The sequence below is a fragment of the Callionymus lyra genome, chromosome 12 (genome assembly GCF_982586985.1).
Source record: "Callionymus lyra chromosome 12, fCalLyr1.hap1.1, whole genome shotgun sequence".
NCBI classification, from domain to species: Eukaryota; Metazoa; Chordata; class Actinopteri; order Syngnathiformes; family Callionymidae; genus Callionymus; species Callionymus lyra.
The window spans coordinates 22,119,035-22,136,068 of NC_141829.1; the positions used below are offsets into that span (position 1 = coordinate 22,119,035).

At 39.7% G+C, this 17,034-nt stretch overlaps 1 protein-coding gene across 1 annotated transcript in view; it reads right to left on the reverse strand.

The window, feature by feature from the left end:
• LOC148068672 (electrogenic aspartate/glutamate antiporter SLC25A12, mitochondrial-like) overlaps positions 1 to 16,105 on the reverse strand; it is a 21,361-nt gene extending 5,256 nt beyond the window's left edge. Inside the window, exons 1-13 of the mRNA XM_087804886.1 lie at positions 16,012 to 16,105; positions 15,669 to 15,722; positions 13,880 to 14,022; positions 13,636 to 13,751; positions 11,907 to 12,046; positions 8,962 to 9,108; positions 8,769 to 8,907; positions 7,835 to 7,928; positions 6,269 to 6,353; positions 4,115 to 4,196; positions 2,051 to 2,209; positions 1,422 to 1,474; positions 1,211 to 1,291 (exon numbers count right to left, since the gene is read on the reverse strand). Of these exons, the coding sequence (XP_087661012.1) occupies positions 1,211 to 1,291; positions 1,422 to 1,474; positions 2,051 to 2,209; positions 4,115 to 4,196; positions 6,269 to 6,353; positions 7,835 to 7,928; positions 8,769 to 8,907; positions 8,962 to 9,108; positions 11,907 to 12,046; positions 13,636 to 13,751; positions 13,880 to 14,022; positions 15,669 to 15,722; positions 16,012 to 16,023 (1,305 nt within the window). The 5' untranslated portion in view covers positions 16,024 to 16,105. The remainder of the gene's footprint in view (positions 1 to 1,210; positions 1,292 to 1,421; positions 1,475 to 2,050; positions 2,210 to 4,114; positions 4,197 to 6,268; positions 6,354 to 7,834; positions 7,929 to 8,768; positions 8,908 to 8,961; positions 9,109 to 11,906; positions 12,047 to 13,635; positions 13,752 to 13,879; positions 14,023 to 15,668; positions 15,723 to 16,011) is intronic.
• Positions 16,106 to 17,034: the final 929 nt, after the last annotated feature.

Sequence of the window (17,034 nt, forward strand, 5' to 3'; positions counted from 1 at the left end):
CAAGTTCTCGACAATACTACACATTTATACCAATAAAGAGTGTCCTGAGTTCAATTCATTCAGTCATTTTCTGAGGATTAATGGTGAATATGGTGAAGAATTAAAAGCACCAAAGATTTATTTATTCTAGGTTCACAATTATGTGTTAAATAAATTGACTGCTGCTTCCAGCTCTAGCATAATAACCATTTAGCCTGTGAGTAGCAGTGGCTAATGTTTTGTAGCATCAGTAGACCTTGTGGACTTGTCTTCAGTCATTATTTATATTTATTTCCATCCAGTCAACGCTCACAGAAGCATCCTAGTACCGGCATGTTTGCATGCTTAACTGTCTTCAGTCAGGAGGCGGGGTCAAATGTAAATGACTGACAGTTTACACAGGGAGTTTAAAAATGTTAAAAGATGTCTCCAGATAGTATTAGCCAGTAAAGAGCAACTCTCATTATCATCCCTATTCATGTCTTGGAACAATTATTTATTTAATTTTACACATTTTATTTGGCTTCTATGTGCTGCTCTGATCCACTGATTGGATGTAATGTAGTTTGTTTTTTTTCGGCCCAAGGCATTTAAAGCTCATGCTGGGTCTGGACCCCCGTCCTCGAGTTTTACACTCCAATACAGGGGTCTCAACTCAACTGGGGGGCAGAGTCTTTCACTTTTTCTTGCATGTCTTTGTTCCTCCTTAGATTTATATTTTGTTGTTTAATTTTTGCATGTTTTTGTATGTTTTCTCACTGTTGGACATTTACTGTCTAATTGTATGTCATTCTAAAAAATCTGTTCCATAACATAAACGAATACATAAAATGATTTAATTTTATGTATTTGTTTATTTTCCTTAACCATCTGACACTGTCTGACAAGTTATTCACAGAAAAAAAAGTTGAAAATAGAAGAGCATTAGAGGCAAAAAAAACCTGTCTCAATATAGTTTTTGACATGTCTGGAGTCACAGGATACTTTTTTCTAAAACCTCTGTTAGACAATATTAAATAATAAAAGGGAAATTATTATTTTTGGTTTAGTTTCTGTGGGGCCTGGTAACCAATGCCTCACGGACGGTAGCAGGGTCCGGACCAGGGTTTTTGGGACCAGTGTTTGTGGACCAGTGTTTGTGGACCAGTGTTTGTGGACCAGTATTTGTGGACCAGTGTTGTATGAGCTGAAACACGACAGTTCATCCAAGCAAGTTGTGTGTTTTACTCACACATGCACCAGCCAGGATTTCTGCAGCCAGAGGGATGGTGTTATCTTGGGAGGTGAACTTGTCCCTGACAAAATCATTCATCTAAAAAAAGAAGAAAAAAAACAACAAGATGAAGAACGGCAGATGAGACACTATCACGGCGCTGATGGTAAACTTGGCGGTCGTATCCTGATTGCAGATGTTTCTTTGGGGGGAACACTCGATGACTTGCCGTGAGTTTGATAGCTTTCTCCGGAGCGACGCCGATGAGCTGCGGGACGAGACCTGCAAAATATTATTCATAGACGCCATTAGAATACCTGAGAGGAAGTCGAGATTCCTTCTTTCTTTTTAAGTCGGAGAGTTGGCGCGGGTTTAAACACACAAAACAAAAGCCATGAATATTAACAGATGCGGCAACAAAAGGCTTCTTTCAGGATCTAAAGTTTAGAACAAGTGATCAGGCGCTGGCGAGGAAATAACCGTCCCTCATCAGAACAAGATAAACTTCTGAAGGAGCTGCTGAGTGATTGCTGCGCCTCGTATCGTGTGAGGGAGCTGGACGAGGCAGTAGGTGGCAGTCATGACTTCTTTCAGCCAGAGGGAACGAGCGTTGTATATCAGCAGACTTCAGCACCATTATCGGCACCGGCGCAGAGGTAGAGCAGACACCGGCTCGACCTGAGTTCTGCAGGTCACTCTCCTCGGGGAGCGTTCGCTGGTTTACACTTAATGAAAACACAGCCTCTAGGCGCTCATTTAAGAGGGGGGGGGGGTCTGGTGCTAATTAGCCAAACATGTTGTTGATATTAGCGCTGAGAAGTTCTGACGCCGCTCTAACCCGGTGTCTTCGCAGGTTACCTCTGTAAAATCCAAAGAAGCCCTCGTAGCGCAGGACTTTCTTGGCGCAGTCGAAGCTGTTTTTGTACATCAGCTCCCCGACGAAGGAGCCAGTGGAGCGCTGGTTCTGCATGCGGGTCTTCACCAGGTCGATGGGGTACACCGCTGTGGCCCCCGTCGCTGTCGCACACACAAGGACACAACTCTGAAACAACTCAACAACAAACTTAACAACAATAAAACTTAAATGAAATTGATAGAAAGACCATTTTCATTTCATACTCTTTGCCAAAAAGGGAATCTAGTCACATTGATTAGATTAACAATTAATTCAAACCTGTTAAACATTATCATTCAAGAGGTTGAATTCATACACTTATTCCAGATTCCCCCCTGAATATTACAGGTTGTCACGAAAAAAAATAACAGTCCAAAGTCCATTTCAGGAGAAATGATAATTTTTTGGACATTTCAAACATATATATATAAAAAAACAGTTCTATTTGACTGATTTTTCGGTATTTGTAGAGTATAATCTGTTCCTGAAAATGTTTTCTAATATCATATATTATCATTGTTATTATATTACTGTATCTTCTCATCCTTTTGTATTCATTATTGTTTTTATTATGATTTTTAACATGTGTACAGAATGTCTTAACATGTGTTCATCTTAATATATACAGTATATATAAAATGTTTTCTGAGCTGCTGTGACAACCTTAAATTCCTCAATGTGGCAAAGGAAATAAAGGCATTTTGAGAAAAGATAAAAGGAAAAGAAAGGTCATGATATCTACATGAATGAATGTGGGTGATCTACAAACTTTATTACATGCTAAAAGTTCTTCTAGTCCAGATAAAACAACTTCAATCTCTGACACATGTGCTTTTATTTGAGAGAGAAGTTTCAATTGTTGTAATTATATAATTGAAAATGAGATGTTTGCTACGCAGTCTTAACTTTAAAATAAGTGTAAAATCATGTGTTCATAATTAATTTAACTGATGTATTATTTATTACTTTATTATTTATTATTATTTAACAAAAGGAAAAAATACATCCTTTTAGTGGTCCACTTTAAAACCTGTTTACGATGATTAAGTTTGTAAAGTTTGTAAATTTAAGTGTAGTTCATGTAGTTCATGTAGTCTTGCTCCACTTGTTTACAACACCAGCATCATGTACTTACTCTGGCAGAAGAGTGAGAGAGGTTTTATTACTGTGTAGTGTTTGCGGGGGCCCAGAGGGTGTATCCTTCAGTAACTGCAGTTCATGCAGGGACACGACCAGAGAACCATCCAGAAAAAAAAAGTTTCCTTTTGGCTCTTATGAGAAAGTTCTGAGACATGTAAGTCATGCTATCGGGAATAAATGATTGAGCAATAGGGTTTAGGTTCTATTCCTGCTGGAGGAAAGTTTGGAGTGAACCAGGGTACTTTCTGTTGTTTGTTCTACCAGCGTCTTGTAAGGGACTGGTTCCGGGTCTGCCTGCGTCTTGCAGTTAGTAGCCGACATTGAACCACCATTATTGGGTTATTAACCTTCTTAAAATGCCACATTATTGACTGTGGGGGGCAATAGAACCAAAAACAGAAAATTTCAAAAGAAGTGGCAATATGATCAGACAATATGGACATAAGAACACTAAATCCACACAATTATTCTATTTGTTTTTCTGAGAATCTAAATCTCTACATTATACTTAAGGCTTCTGTCTTTCATGAGTTAACACAAACATGCATCAGCTCGCACACCTGTTCCCGCCAGACACGCACAACGCAGGGCTCTGTTCCTATCTCAGACCGGGTTATGTCAGAGGTTCCGAAGTATCAATCCCTTCTAGTGTAATTAGACGGGAGATTCCAGAGAGTGCGGTTCCGGAAGATTTGTGTCATTCCAGAGCTCCGTCTCCGAAGACAGCCCGGAGCCACTGGTGGCACGGCAGCACAATGCGGGAGCTTCACATCACAGCCCCTCGGCCGGCGACACAATGGGCCGCCCGAGGCTCTCAGGCACCAGTCTGGTCGGCTAAGGTTACCCCCTCGGCAGGCCCGAGGCCCGGCAGCAGACATGTCACTCACCTCCAGCAATTGAGCCCAGAGTGAACCTGTAGGCAGATTCTGCCGCCTGGAGCCAGACTGACCGAGACGCTTCATGGCCGTGCTGTGTGAGACAAAAAGACACCAGTGGTGGAGTGACTCGGGGGGTGCATCAGGAGACGTATTAAAATTAAAGAGAATCAGATACATTGTGGAAAGAAAATATGTCCAGCGGAAGGAGGGGAAGGAATGTGGATGTGTCACGACAGACTGTCTGATTCATCGTCGCGAAATGTCAGACGACCCGCTCTGGACACAATAAAGGACTTCATGAGGAGGCTCCGAGCTGAAAGTCTTTTATTTCTTACTGTGATTTCTAATTTTCCTGCTCTGAAGAAAAGATGCTGACAATGTTTTTCACGTGGCGAAGATAAGCCCCTTGAACTTTTTCCATGTCCAGATAAGCATCGACAGGAACATCGCACATGTGCGCCAGCATCTTCCAGACCAGATGTGGAGAGGCTGGATGCTCGTGAGATCCTGGTCATGATCAAAGGTTTTAAACAATTAGTCCACTTCCACTAAAGGGCAGGCGGAGAACTACAGAAATCCCCAAGAGGAATCAGATTCCAGACTTCTGAGCCGCTTCAGGAGTGAGTGGACCACAGCCGGATACAGAGAAGTGACTGGGGAACCATGGCCGGTACCATAATGTCACAGGTTCTGATAGTAGTAGCCAGGAGGCAAGGCATCTCAGATTTTTATCTTTCTCAGAAAAAAATAGGTAAAAAGGCCAGATTTTACTGCAGCGAACACAGTTTCAATTGACCGTGAGACTTCCAGAGTTCTAGTCTTGGGATGCAGGAAGGTGTTAAAATCCTTAATGTTAATTAAAATGAGGTGAAAAAATTGGTGAAATTGTAAACTGATAGTTCAAACTTCTTTCATTTCTACTTACCCTCATGTCGACTAAGGGTTGGGATTATTTTCAGAGTAATCCGTCTCTTTTTGGAGTTATAATGTTATAGTTAAAATGAATGTTCATTTTAATTTATCGTCGTCCAGGTATCACAAACAACCACTATATGGAGGTATTGTAATTTTTATAAGTGTTTTATTTTTCGACGACGTTGAGTGAAATTGAGTGAAGTTTGATTTTTGGGTGAACAAACTAAAAAAGTCATTATAGGGATTTAATCATTTTACACCATTAATTAAAGCCCCCGGTGAAAATGAGATTGAGTTGCCTGGAAAAGTTACCTAGAACGATGACCAAATCTGTGGGTCATAATCCTTACACAGCCATTGGCAAGAACCATCAAAAACATATCAATTTTCAGTTTCGCATCTTCACCTCAAATGGAATCTTTTTTTCTAATCATCTGACAATATCGTCAACAGCCCACACACAAATTTAAACACCTAGCGATGCACCAGAGAATATAATCCCAGGGGTCCTAAATTCGAAATCCCTGTTAATCTGATAGCTTCTTTGAGGAACCAGAGACAGGAGCATTTATTTTTAAACTTTTTTCATACGGTCTTCTAATCTAGTTTAAGGAACATTAAATTCTCTCATCCGCCATTTTGACTCTCCACTAACTTTATAACCCCGAGCAGAGTGACCTACTTTTTTAGATGCCAGTCGTGAGACAAAGAGTCGTTTTATAACCGAAAATCTTCTGTCAATAAAATACATTTTAAAAATAATAGTGATAGTACAAAGTATTTTAAAATTGAAACACGTGAAAAAATCATTGGAAACGGGAAAAGCATCGCTTAAAACCTAAACAATGTGCATCCCCTCCATCTACTCTCTTCCCGCACATGCACCTTGACTCCCTCCCCATTTCTGCCATTTGCTGAAGGCTCCAAAAACGGTCAAGCACCACACTGATAAAAGCGTCTTATTAGCTTCTCAGATGTGTGATTGCAGTCCTGCTGTATGTGCAGCTATAGTGGAAGAAATGGGGCAAGCCTTTCATGCAGAGATGCAACAATTCATTTCCTTCTATAACGATAATTGCTGTACTTTTATCTGGGAGTTTAAGTAAGGCACTTCACAAGGAAGGAAAATAGGAGCACTCTACTAATTCAGTCGCCGAATAGTCTTTTTTTTCACACCTTCTCGGATAAAAGGCTTTGATAAAAGGCAGCGGGATGTGAGGTGTATTTGGAGGGACTCAATCAGAGTACCTGTCTCTGGGCCTCGGCCAGGTGATACGGCATGGCTCCTTCCTCCAGCGGCGCTATCCTCTCGATGTCGGCGAAGTTGAGGCGCCTTGACAAACAACAGCAGGGATGCAGAGAAGTTAGGAAAACATCTGATGATGTCAGTTTTTCCACAGATCTTTTTACGGGCGTATAAATGGAAGTTACCGCAACTTTAATTCAAGCTTGTATAAACAAACAAAGCTGGACCAGCGCCCGTGGCACCACCAGTCCATTAAAGTGTTTTGTGTCTCATTTATCAAGACACGGATATTTCCCACTGGCCTCATTCGTCGTTAACTCTTTTTCCACGTTTTTATGTTTGTCTTGTAAACCTGCTGGTGGAGCCTCCGTCGTTAAACACAATCTGTGATAGCTTTTTGTTAACAAGCATATAACCGTGGAGGATCAGGTTTACTCCTCTGGAGGAGGATCTGAATTCATTTAAGAAAGATTATTAGCCTTGAAATGAAGGAAGAGTGATGGTGCACGAGGTCTTCAGTGGACACTGGATAGACAATAGGAACATGAATCAAATACAGGCTTGAACTCCAGGAGGGATCGTTGCCACTTGTTTTGTCTAGAACAGCAGTTATTGTCAGTAAACGATCTGGCAAGTCTGCACAAATTTTTGTGTGTATGTTTTTACTGCAAATGTATTCTGACAAAAAACGTATACGAGTGTCAGGAAATCTAGAGATCCATTTAAACATGCGAGTTGCACCGAAAAACATATATATTACATAACATTCTGTCTCTTTTAGGCTCAAAGCATTAATTCTATGATGGATGAAGAGAAAAAATTAGGTTTCTGTGAACATTTACTCTGAGCATCACCAGCCTTTGTCATTTACTAAGTACAGTACATTAGTTGAGACATGACACAATTATTTTCCCTGTGATAAACTGAGAGCTTCTAAGAGGAACCACTGTTTTGCAGGCACAATCTCACAAAACAGAGCACATGCTTTGTTTACCTCTAAACTGAAATGCTAATCCTTTTCCTAGAACAACTTAATAGCCAACTTGATTTTAATACTTGATAGTATAGACTCAATGATACATTTTCCTTTCTTTCTTTTTTATCAAATGGATCATCTTTATAAATGAATTTTTGTTTTGTAATGAAACACAAATGTGCAAATGGGTCACTGATTCCCCAGACTGTGTAATACACTGCTACTATACTATACATTTTTGGTCCTAATTTGTTGGCCTTAAAACATGGTAAATCAAGAGAGGCAGTTGTGCCTGCGCGTGCATGTGTTAAAGGATTGTAGATTCCCCAGAACATGCACTGACAGTCCCCGGCGTATTTTAAACAACGGCCCAGTTAAAATAATTTGAATTAATTTCAATGGGCTGAATCTTAAGATGTGGAGGAAAAACTGCAAAAATACAATAGTTTGACTAGTTGCCACTATATCATGATATCTATAGTTTCGTCAGATTTTTCACAATACAAAGCTTAGATTAGATTCAATCCAAGTATTTTCATTTTGTGATTTATCATTATTAATCTCAGTCCATGCCTGTGAGGAGGTAATTTACCCGGAGTGGGAGTGCAGGCCTGCTAGCTGATACAAGATGTCAATCTCCATGGGAGTGATCTGACCAAACTTGTTGGCGCCGTGGACAAACTCCTCTGCAGGAGGAAGAGAGGAAGCACAGTGAAGGCGGCAGAGGCTCAAAGGCATTTAGGCGGGAGAAAGAAATCCATGTTGGATACAATCAGAGGGGTCTGATGTCGATTAGTATTTGCAAATATTATCACCTGTTGTTTGACAGTGGAAGCCGTTTCACCCACACGAATCATTGAATTGCTTTCCGAGGAAGAGCGACGCACTCTCTCACTCTATATTCACTCCTTCACTGACACCTGCTGCGGCGCTCTGTCACCATCAGGTGGTCTTACTAAAAGGAAATCTCAGGGTTTTCGCTCGGGAATGAGGGAAAAAGACTGTTCAGCTTCCCCCGCTAGGCCCTTGCTGTCAGGTCCACGGATTGTAACCTTCACTTAGAAGCTCGGCTCCATCAGCATGAGTGCTGCCGTGACTGACACCCGCCGTGTCCTGCAGCCTCAGTGTGGTCACCCAAACAACAAGAAAGATTTGCAAATACTCGGCAGCAACAGAAACATTAAAAGAAAGGAGGAGGAGGCGGAGGAGAAACGGTGAGAGTGAAGGAGCAGTTTGCATCTTAAGAGGAAACACAATTAGGAGCAGATGTGACTGACGACTATCAGTTACACAGATCTACATGGAGGGGAAGTGATCTGATTACCAGGTTAAACGTTTCCATTTACCTTCGTAATTTAGTGCTACAGAAAATGTTCCCTGTGTGGTCACTCACACCATTCTGTCAAGAAAGTTGAAACACCATCACACAGCTTCATTTCATATCGTACTTCAAACATGTTCTCCTCTCACAGAGGGGGTCGGGGGTGGAGGGGGGGGGGGGTCGGACACGTGTGGTTCAGGTGTACCTTTGGTGACGAGGGTGTCTCGGTGAGATCCGGCCAACGTGCTGTAGATCTTGCGCACCAGCTCCATGTTGTTGAGCAGCGAGTTGAAGGCGTTGAAGTAGGAGAAGCTCACCATGTGGGAGGTGCTTCCACCTGCAGCCTGCACAGAGAACCCATCACCTGACGGTCTTTTAACCCGTTTCTAATAACCCACCGAGACCAGGTTCTCCTCCACAAATGGTGTCAGCATGTGGTGCCGGATGGTGGCCATGATGTCGCTGAAGTCCAGCGCCGTGATGGCGCCGCTTTTCTTGTTGTCTTTCTGCAGGAAGGCCTGGCGAGCGTGTTCCAGCTGCAGCTCCTGCAAGACACCGCGGAGACAAACGTGCGTGATGAGCGAGCTGTGAAATGGAAATCGAGACCAAGTTAAATAACGTGGGCCTGGTGGAGAAGTCATCAGACGCGGGCGGCGGGAGCGAGAGACCGTCTCTCGTAATCACCGCCGCCTCTCCGGAGACTAATGGAAACCGCATCCCGGGCAGTCCGATAACAGACGGCAGGTGTGTGTGTGTGTGTGTGTGTGCAGCAAAATGATTCAATATGACAACTGAGCAATCAGACGAGATGCGGAGGGAGGATGACCGGGTCAGAGTCGGATCTCATCACGAACAGCTGCTGCTTTACACATTGTTTCTGATAAGATAATAAGAGAGATAATCCTGCGGTAAAAATCATGAGTTTCTATGTCGCGATGAATCCGTTAATGACTCTCTTTGTCTACATGCCACTAGATGGCAGGGTAAAGTTGCAAAGTGGCGTTTCATTTTTCGCTTATTAAATTAAGCAACATTTATTTGACCGTGCAAAATCAACATTGCTAATCACATGCCATCCTTCACAACATCCGTTTCAGTAACGGTGACTGGAACAGCTCCCGTAATGCTTTGCCGCCCAGGTGATCAATTACAGTTGACGATTACTGTTAACATAAACAGATGTAGAATTTTAATTCAGTATTGTAGCGACCTATAAGCAGTTTAAATTCATGACACCATAAATAAGGTGGTGCGCTAATAAGTGCTACCTACTAAATTCTGTGATTGTTTTTGTAAAAGTGTGAATAATGACAAGAATCTTTGCCGTTTCTGACTGCAGCTGCTTCATGTACGAGGGAAAAGGCATTAAGGATTTAAGTAGTAATAGTGCTAATATAAAGTTGTATTTATGATAGATTTGTGTTGTGTTTATTATTCAAGAAAGAAAAGTTACATCAAGAAGCGAAAAAAAATCCAACCTTTTCAAACCCTTTTTTTCACGCAGATTAAAAAAAGACTGACCTGAACAGCTCACGTAATGCTTTGCCGCCCAGCCAATCACTCATAAACGTAGATCACTTTTGACATGGCAAAAGAATTAACTAAACAAATTAAATTCAGTATTTTGGTAACCAATTAGCCATGTAAATAGTAGTTAGTAGCTGCCATTTTGTAAAAGTGTGAATAACGACAATAATCTTTGCCTTGTAAGTTACAATATTTAGGGTGGGGCGTTATTCTGATTTGCTAAGGTGGGGTTGAGCTAATCCGTGTAAGAGGCATTAGCAGGTGAATCTGGTCCATGTTTGGATGGTGTCAGTTATTAAAATATCTGATCACAAACTTCTACAATCTACGACTCTAACTAATTTGTGTAGCTCAGAAAGTGACGGCCATTTTAGATGTCAAAAATGGGTTGGAGAGGCTGGTTGTGTTTTTGGTAATCAGATTGGACAAGATAGAAAAACAGATATTAGCAGCCGCACACACAATCCTCCAGTATTTGGGAGGGGGGGGGGCACGTCAACAATGATAAAATCCAAAGCTCTCCGAGGGATCTGCACCACTGCAGAGCTGGAATTGAGACCGACTCTTTGGACCACCCAGTGGTTCTGTCAAACACCTCGATGCTGACCAAGAACCAGGGTGTACTGTTGTTGAAGCTTGAACAGCGTACATGTCAAAGAAGGCTAGTGGACGTTGTTTGGGTGCACAAAACACATCGTAAACGTCCAGCAGGGAGGAGTGAAGAGAGAAATCACTGTCTGCATGTTTCCTCTGAAGCACACAGCAAATGAAGAAAGTTTTTGGTTACATTAGATAAAGTACTTTGTTAAAATATATTTAAATATTTTTGATTGAACATATACAGTACTTATATACTGATATATATTTCTTTTTTATCAAAATATTAAAGCTTCTTCTTTGTATTTAAAAATAGTTTTGATTAAATAATAAAGAAACAAATCTACCTCCATATAAAAAACAACTTACTTTTTCATTACATTACCTGAAACAAAACCATCAGTTTCTGACCAAAGAGCCAGAAATAAGATCATAACACATTTTTGTAGAATTCAGCATTTCTTTCCATCGTAAAAGACTTTAAAAAAGCTAAATTCACCTTCAGAGAATTATTAACATGTAAAGACACTTGAATGGTTTCTTACAACAGAAATCAGATGACATATTTTAATACACATATATCCAGACTTTGGTAACAAGTCCTGGTGTGTTAATCAATCATAACTCATATTTTATTGTGACATATGCAAAGAGTTTAGTGAAACTCACTGAAATATCTGATTTTACTTTCATCAGGAATGAATTTCGAGCCACTTTTCTACTTCATTGAATAGCTATTTCGACTTTCCAATATCTATAGACCCTGTCTTTTGACAGACTGTAATAAGTCTGTCTTGTAGCCAGAATCCTGTCTGTTATTTCCTGTCAGAAATATTTTGGGGCTAAATCACATGAAGTTACTTTAAAAATGACTTTTTAAATTGAATTTCTGTGTTGTTTCTAATGTTTTGATCGAAATTTTTGTTAGGAAAAATGTATCCAAGACTAAAAGGAAGCAGAAAAATCTTTTTTTTGATAACTGTTAATGTCAGAACTGCAGAAAGGGTTCCATGGTACAGTATCGGTACAAATGCCAAGAGGAAACGCAGGCACAGAAGAACACGCAGTTGGCTCAGAGATTTAACTAGAAGTTTTGACCCTGTTATGTTGCAATATTTTTTTAGTGGCCCAGATTCAAAATCTCTGCGATTAAACATGCAGCTGTTTTCATAACCAGAATAAGGTTTTGGTTCTGGAGCGGGGAAAACAAAACAAATACCTGCAGGAACTGAGTGAACTCTGTGTAGCTGAGGTTCTTTTTTCTCTCGTGGCCAAAGTGCAGCCGGATGAACTCACAGTTCCAGTTGAACGGGATGTGGTGATGAACTGTGGTCTGGCTGAAGATGTCGCACACATTCTCTGGAAGAGTAAGACATGAGTCAACACAGACGAGGAAAATGCAGGAGGCGAAAAAAAAAGAAGAAATAAAACATTCTCGTTACATTTGAGGAGAAAACTAAAAGGTCAGTTCAGCTGAATTGGCAGTTTGACGTTCCTGGTGCTCTTATACTTCCTGGTTCTCAGTCAATTCGCCGAAGGCTCTCAGTGTCGATCGAATCAGCAGCTCTTTTGTAAATCCCACATTCATTTTTCCTCTTGTCAGATGTAGCTGGTCATTATGTGACATTCTACACAACTCTCAGCTGGAGTGTGCAGTCAATTCTGACACTCTTCCCCAGCTCAACCGTGCTTCCTGTTCATCCAAAGATTAACAGGAGATTCTATGAAACCAGTGTCTTTTTTCTCCATTTATGAGCAGCGAGAAATGTACTGAAAGGAATCAAACTGCTCATTAAAGTGTTGGCTTAATGCATATTAATCTACACGTTAATTTCCACATAGAATTATCACCAAAAATGGTCAGTCAAAATTCTTATTAATTAACAGTTATTTACTAATTATTTTACGATTTGGATGATGCTTTCGTTAGAAAACGATATGCTTAATGATTTATGTTGGCTGTAACTGCTTGTTCTGACTATTACAGAGACACTCTTTCTTTGAGTGACAGGGGGTGACATCATCTGACTTTTGCAGGAGCCAAAGTCTCAAGCAAGTTACCAGACAATTAAAAATGATTAAGTTTTGTTTTTGTAAACTTAGGATCGGACTTAAAGCAGCTCTATGCGATTTTAAGTCGAGCGACGCCAGAGGACTAAAGTGGTAGTGTTTAGCCCGACGGGAGACCACATTTCCCATGAGCACTCGCTAAAAGTTGCCATGTCCTGGTTTGCAACAGTTGGAAGAATTTTCTGTTTCCAGACTTCCATTGGCTGAATGACGGATGGATACTGATGAGGTATTGAATCATATTGTGGATAATGAAATATGATATGCGTTATGGTGGCTTTGTAAATAACATAAATTTAGCTTTGTTTTTGTACCGTAAACCCCCCACCCCCACCACCACCACATTCGGCACGATATGTAGCATGTTCACACCATCCCCAAGAACTTTTACAGTGAAAATAAAGATCACACAAAACACCTCAAGTCATCGTATACGAGTCATTCAACTAGTTTTAAGTTGATGTGTCAATACAAGTTATTTTAGTACAAAAATATTAAAGGTACCAAAAACTAACCAGAGCTGCTTTAAACACCCCATAACAAAGATAGAGATAGAAGGATGGAGCTCTTTACTTGTTTTTAGTTTAAAGTAAAGAAAATATTAAACTAAATCTCTGTTATTAGCTAACAAACATTAAGTTAGCAGCTAGCGCTGTTAGCCACTAGCTAACCGTTAGCTAGTGGCTAACAGTGTAGCTGCAGTGAAAGTTATTCATCTATATTTTTTAACTAAGGAGTATAAATTCTTTAAATCTACAATGAAATAACAAAACTATAATTTTCTAATTATATTTGTGTGTTAAATAATGTAAAATTGTTTTTTAAAAGAGATTCCGAAATGACCCGTTGATGACTTAATTGCAGAGTCAGCAACATACCAAAGGATATGTTCCCGGAGCCGCTCTTGTCGAACAACTGGAAGGCAACGATGAAGAGAGCGTCGGGAGCACATAAGACCGACTCAAACGCCTGAAACTCCTGGAAAGAGATGAGTCTGTTTGGAAAGAGAGAAAAAGAATAAAAACAGCTTTAAGAGTCCTGATATAAACACAGACATTTTATTTTATGTCAACAAAACTGATGTTTTAAACAGAGACAGAAGCTCAATATCTCCGTCCTCACCCATCTTTAGTGGTGTCAGCCACTCCTGCCAGAAGCGCCACCGTTTTGGGATTATGCTGAGGTTGCGTGTGCAGGCCCAGGTAGCTCTGCACAAAGTCTCGGGGGGTCATGTAATGCTCCCCATCCTCCACCACACTCGCATACTGAGGCAGAGACAAACATATGTTTAGGGTTTTCTTACAAACTCAATTAAAAAGACAGGAAATTAATCCTAACTTCTTTAAATTATCCAAGGAGATATCATTTAAATGAAAAACTGAAAGTACAACTAAATAAGTATAAATATTTAAAGTTACACATTGAGAAACAATATTAAGAATGTTTTCAAGAAAAATATAATAAAAGGGATTGAGAAACAAAATTGAGTTAGATTTAAAAATCATAAGTAGGGTGAACATTAAGATCATGTACAAAATATAACTTAACTTTATCAAAATACATTTTTATTATGAAAGAATTGACACACCAATTGAGGTTAGGCAGAGTGGTACGAAATGCTGGGATAAACAGAATATTTTAATATATACTTTTTTATGATCATTAATATACATGTTTTATTTGTTTCCCTATTCTTATATTCATATTTTTTATTTTTGTTTTGTGACTTTGTTGAAGTGTGATGTATGTTTAAAATATTTAAATAATTAGTTAAAAATAATAATCAATACAATTATAATAAAATAATAAAATAAATAATATATTGATAAACGGACTCACAACCAAATATCAGAGAGCAAAAAAAAAAAGAGTAATGTGCACAATACACATTAAAAATAATATTTTGTTACTTTAAATCTATAATATACCTCCTGAAATATTGAGGATTAGAAGCAGTAGTAGAACAAAGACAATAGTTTTGTATAAAGATGAAGGTCATAATTTAACATTGCAATTTACTAATAGTCTATTGTTAATTGTTCTGATTGTATTACCATGATGCCACCACAGTCATTAAAATGTCTTCAGAATTACTGTTATAACATTGGCGAGTTTTTTCCTGCATCAAAGCTGCTCCGCGCTTCTACGTGTTGTTTCATCTGGAAACATTAGCTGTAATAAAAGAGTCGCACTGAGACATTCCTTGAGGAGAACATTGAGAAAGTGGTCGCAACGAACTCAAACTTCTCACGTGTACAGAAACCACAAATCAAGACACAAAACATTACAATCAGCGAGAACAGTCTCTGTGCTCTACTAGAACTGTCGGTCCTCCTTTAATACGCGAGGCCATTTTTAGGCCAGGACTTGGGTTTCAAGACGGAATGGAGCTAAATCTGGAAACACAAGCACGGCATGAACTGGCAGTGGAAAGGGCAGCCGAGCCAAGATAGAAGGATATAAACAAGAGCTGGGAGGAGAGGCATCTTCTTTTACATTCACTGAATTAATGTTTTAAGTGACAATATTAACTCCCAGCAATTCAGTGGCGCTCTTTCACCCTCTCACACTTGTGTATCTTTTCACCCTCGCAGTGGGACTCGAGCACGTCTTAATGGAACCACAGCAGCTTCAGAATCAGCTTCCAGTAATTAACTCTTCCACCTGAATGTGCATCATAGAGTGAAGTGTTGTGGAGGGATCAGAGACACACTTTCAGGAAGTTCTCTCCAGAACATGAAGGAGTAAACACGCACAAACACTGGAGGCAGGGGTCCTTCAAGTCGACATCAAAACATGCACACAAGTATGTTGAAGCGGATCCAAAATTAGAATTTGACCTTTTCCTCAAACACATGCTCTGAAGAACCACCAGGTCCCTTCAATGTCTCATTGAAGAAAATAAACTCACCTTAAGGAAAATGCTCTTTAAGTCATGAGGGTCTGCTCTTTTGGTTGCTTGCACCTGCAACAAACAAACGTCATTCTACTCAATGAGATATTAAACACAAGCCTTAAGAGTTTAGATGTTTATCGATCCCACACTGAAGCAACATCCTGCTCTGACAGCCCGCAGCAGAGATGCACTGAGAGGCTGTGAGAGAACCAGCCTCAGCATCGACCAGGACACACACACACGCTGACACGTAAGATCCAGGTCAGCGTTAGACCCTCGCTCACTCCCGCTGTTCACTCACACACACACCGTCGCGAGTTTAAAGTTAAAAATCTGTTAGAAACACTAACGGAGTCACCTTGACCGCCATGCTGGATGTGACGTCAGTCGCAAGTGAAGGCGCGCACGCACGCACGCACGCGGGTGTCAGTGAGCGCGACAGGACGGACCACCCGTGGACCCCCCGAACATGGATCCGACCTGGACGGGGTCCAGACGGTGGGACAGCCCAGGGTGTCTTGTTACTGTCAGGGGTGGAGGAAGTTGTGTATGTCTTGTTGTTTGAGAAGAATCTTTATTAGAGAAGTTCAAATAAATAATATAATTTATATTAGACCTGAGTAAAGTGCAGACCGGGGGCCACTGAGTCAAAATAATACTATGAAATTGACAATTTAGAAATTTTTCTAATAACTATCTAACAATTGTTCTACTAGAGCAACTGTAAATATAAATTAAGGTCATTTTCAAAGGGCTTTTTCCTCTTTTTGTCCTTTTTATGTTTTTTGTTTTTTTCATAGTCATATTTAAAATAAATAAAATGTATATCAAATGTAATATTACACAATTCATTATATATATATATATATATATATTTATATAAAATTAATCAACAATTAAATAATAATTATTAAGTATTAAAACATGTATAACCTATTTGTTTACTTCATTTTTTTTTTTTATTCTATTAGGCGCCACAGAATGGCTGCTTTCGTGCTTGGTTCTGTTTTTATATTTTTTATTTTGTGTCTTATCTTATTTCATTGTTCTATTCTGTACTTGCTTCACAAAAAAATCCTAAGTTTAGTTTACAACACTGAAAAAAAGGATTTCTGATTCTGAGTCTGATATTGAATTTTTGACTTGACAGCCCCCAGTAAATAATGGCCCCAGAGGAAATTTAATTGTCCACCCATGCCTTGTATTTTGACCCAAAAGTAGTTTTCATTGAGCAGAGGATTCCGTCTTTACCAAAACGTACCAGAAGAGTCACACTCAATTTAAACACCTGTGTAAAAAAACAACAATAAAAGCGAAGCTAAATTGTCAATAGTTTTATACCAAATATATATATTTTTTTCTTCTTTTTTTTTTTGGTTGA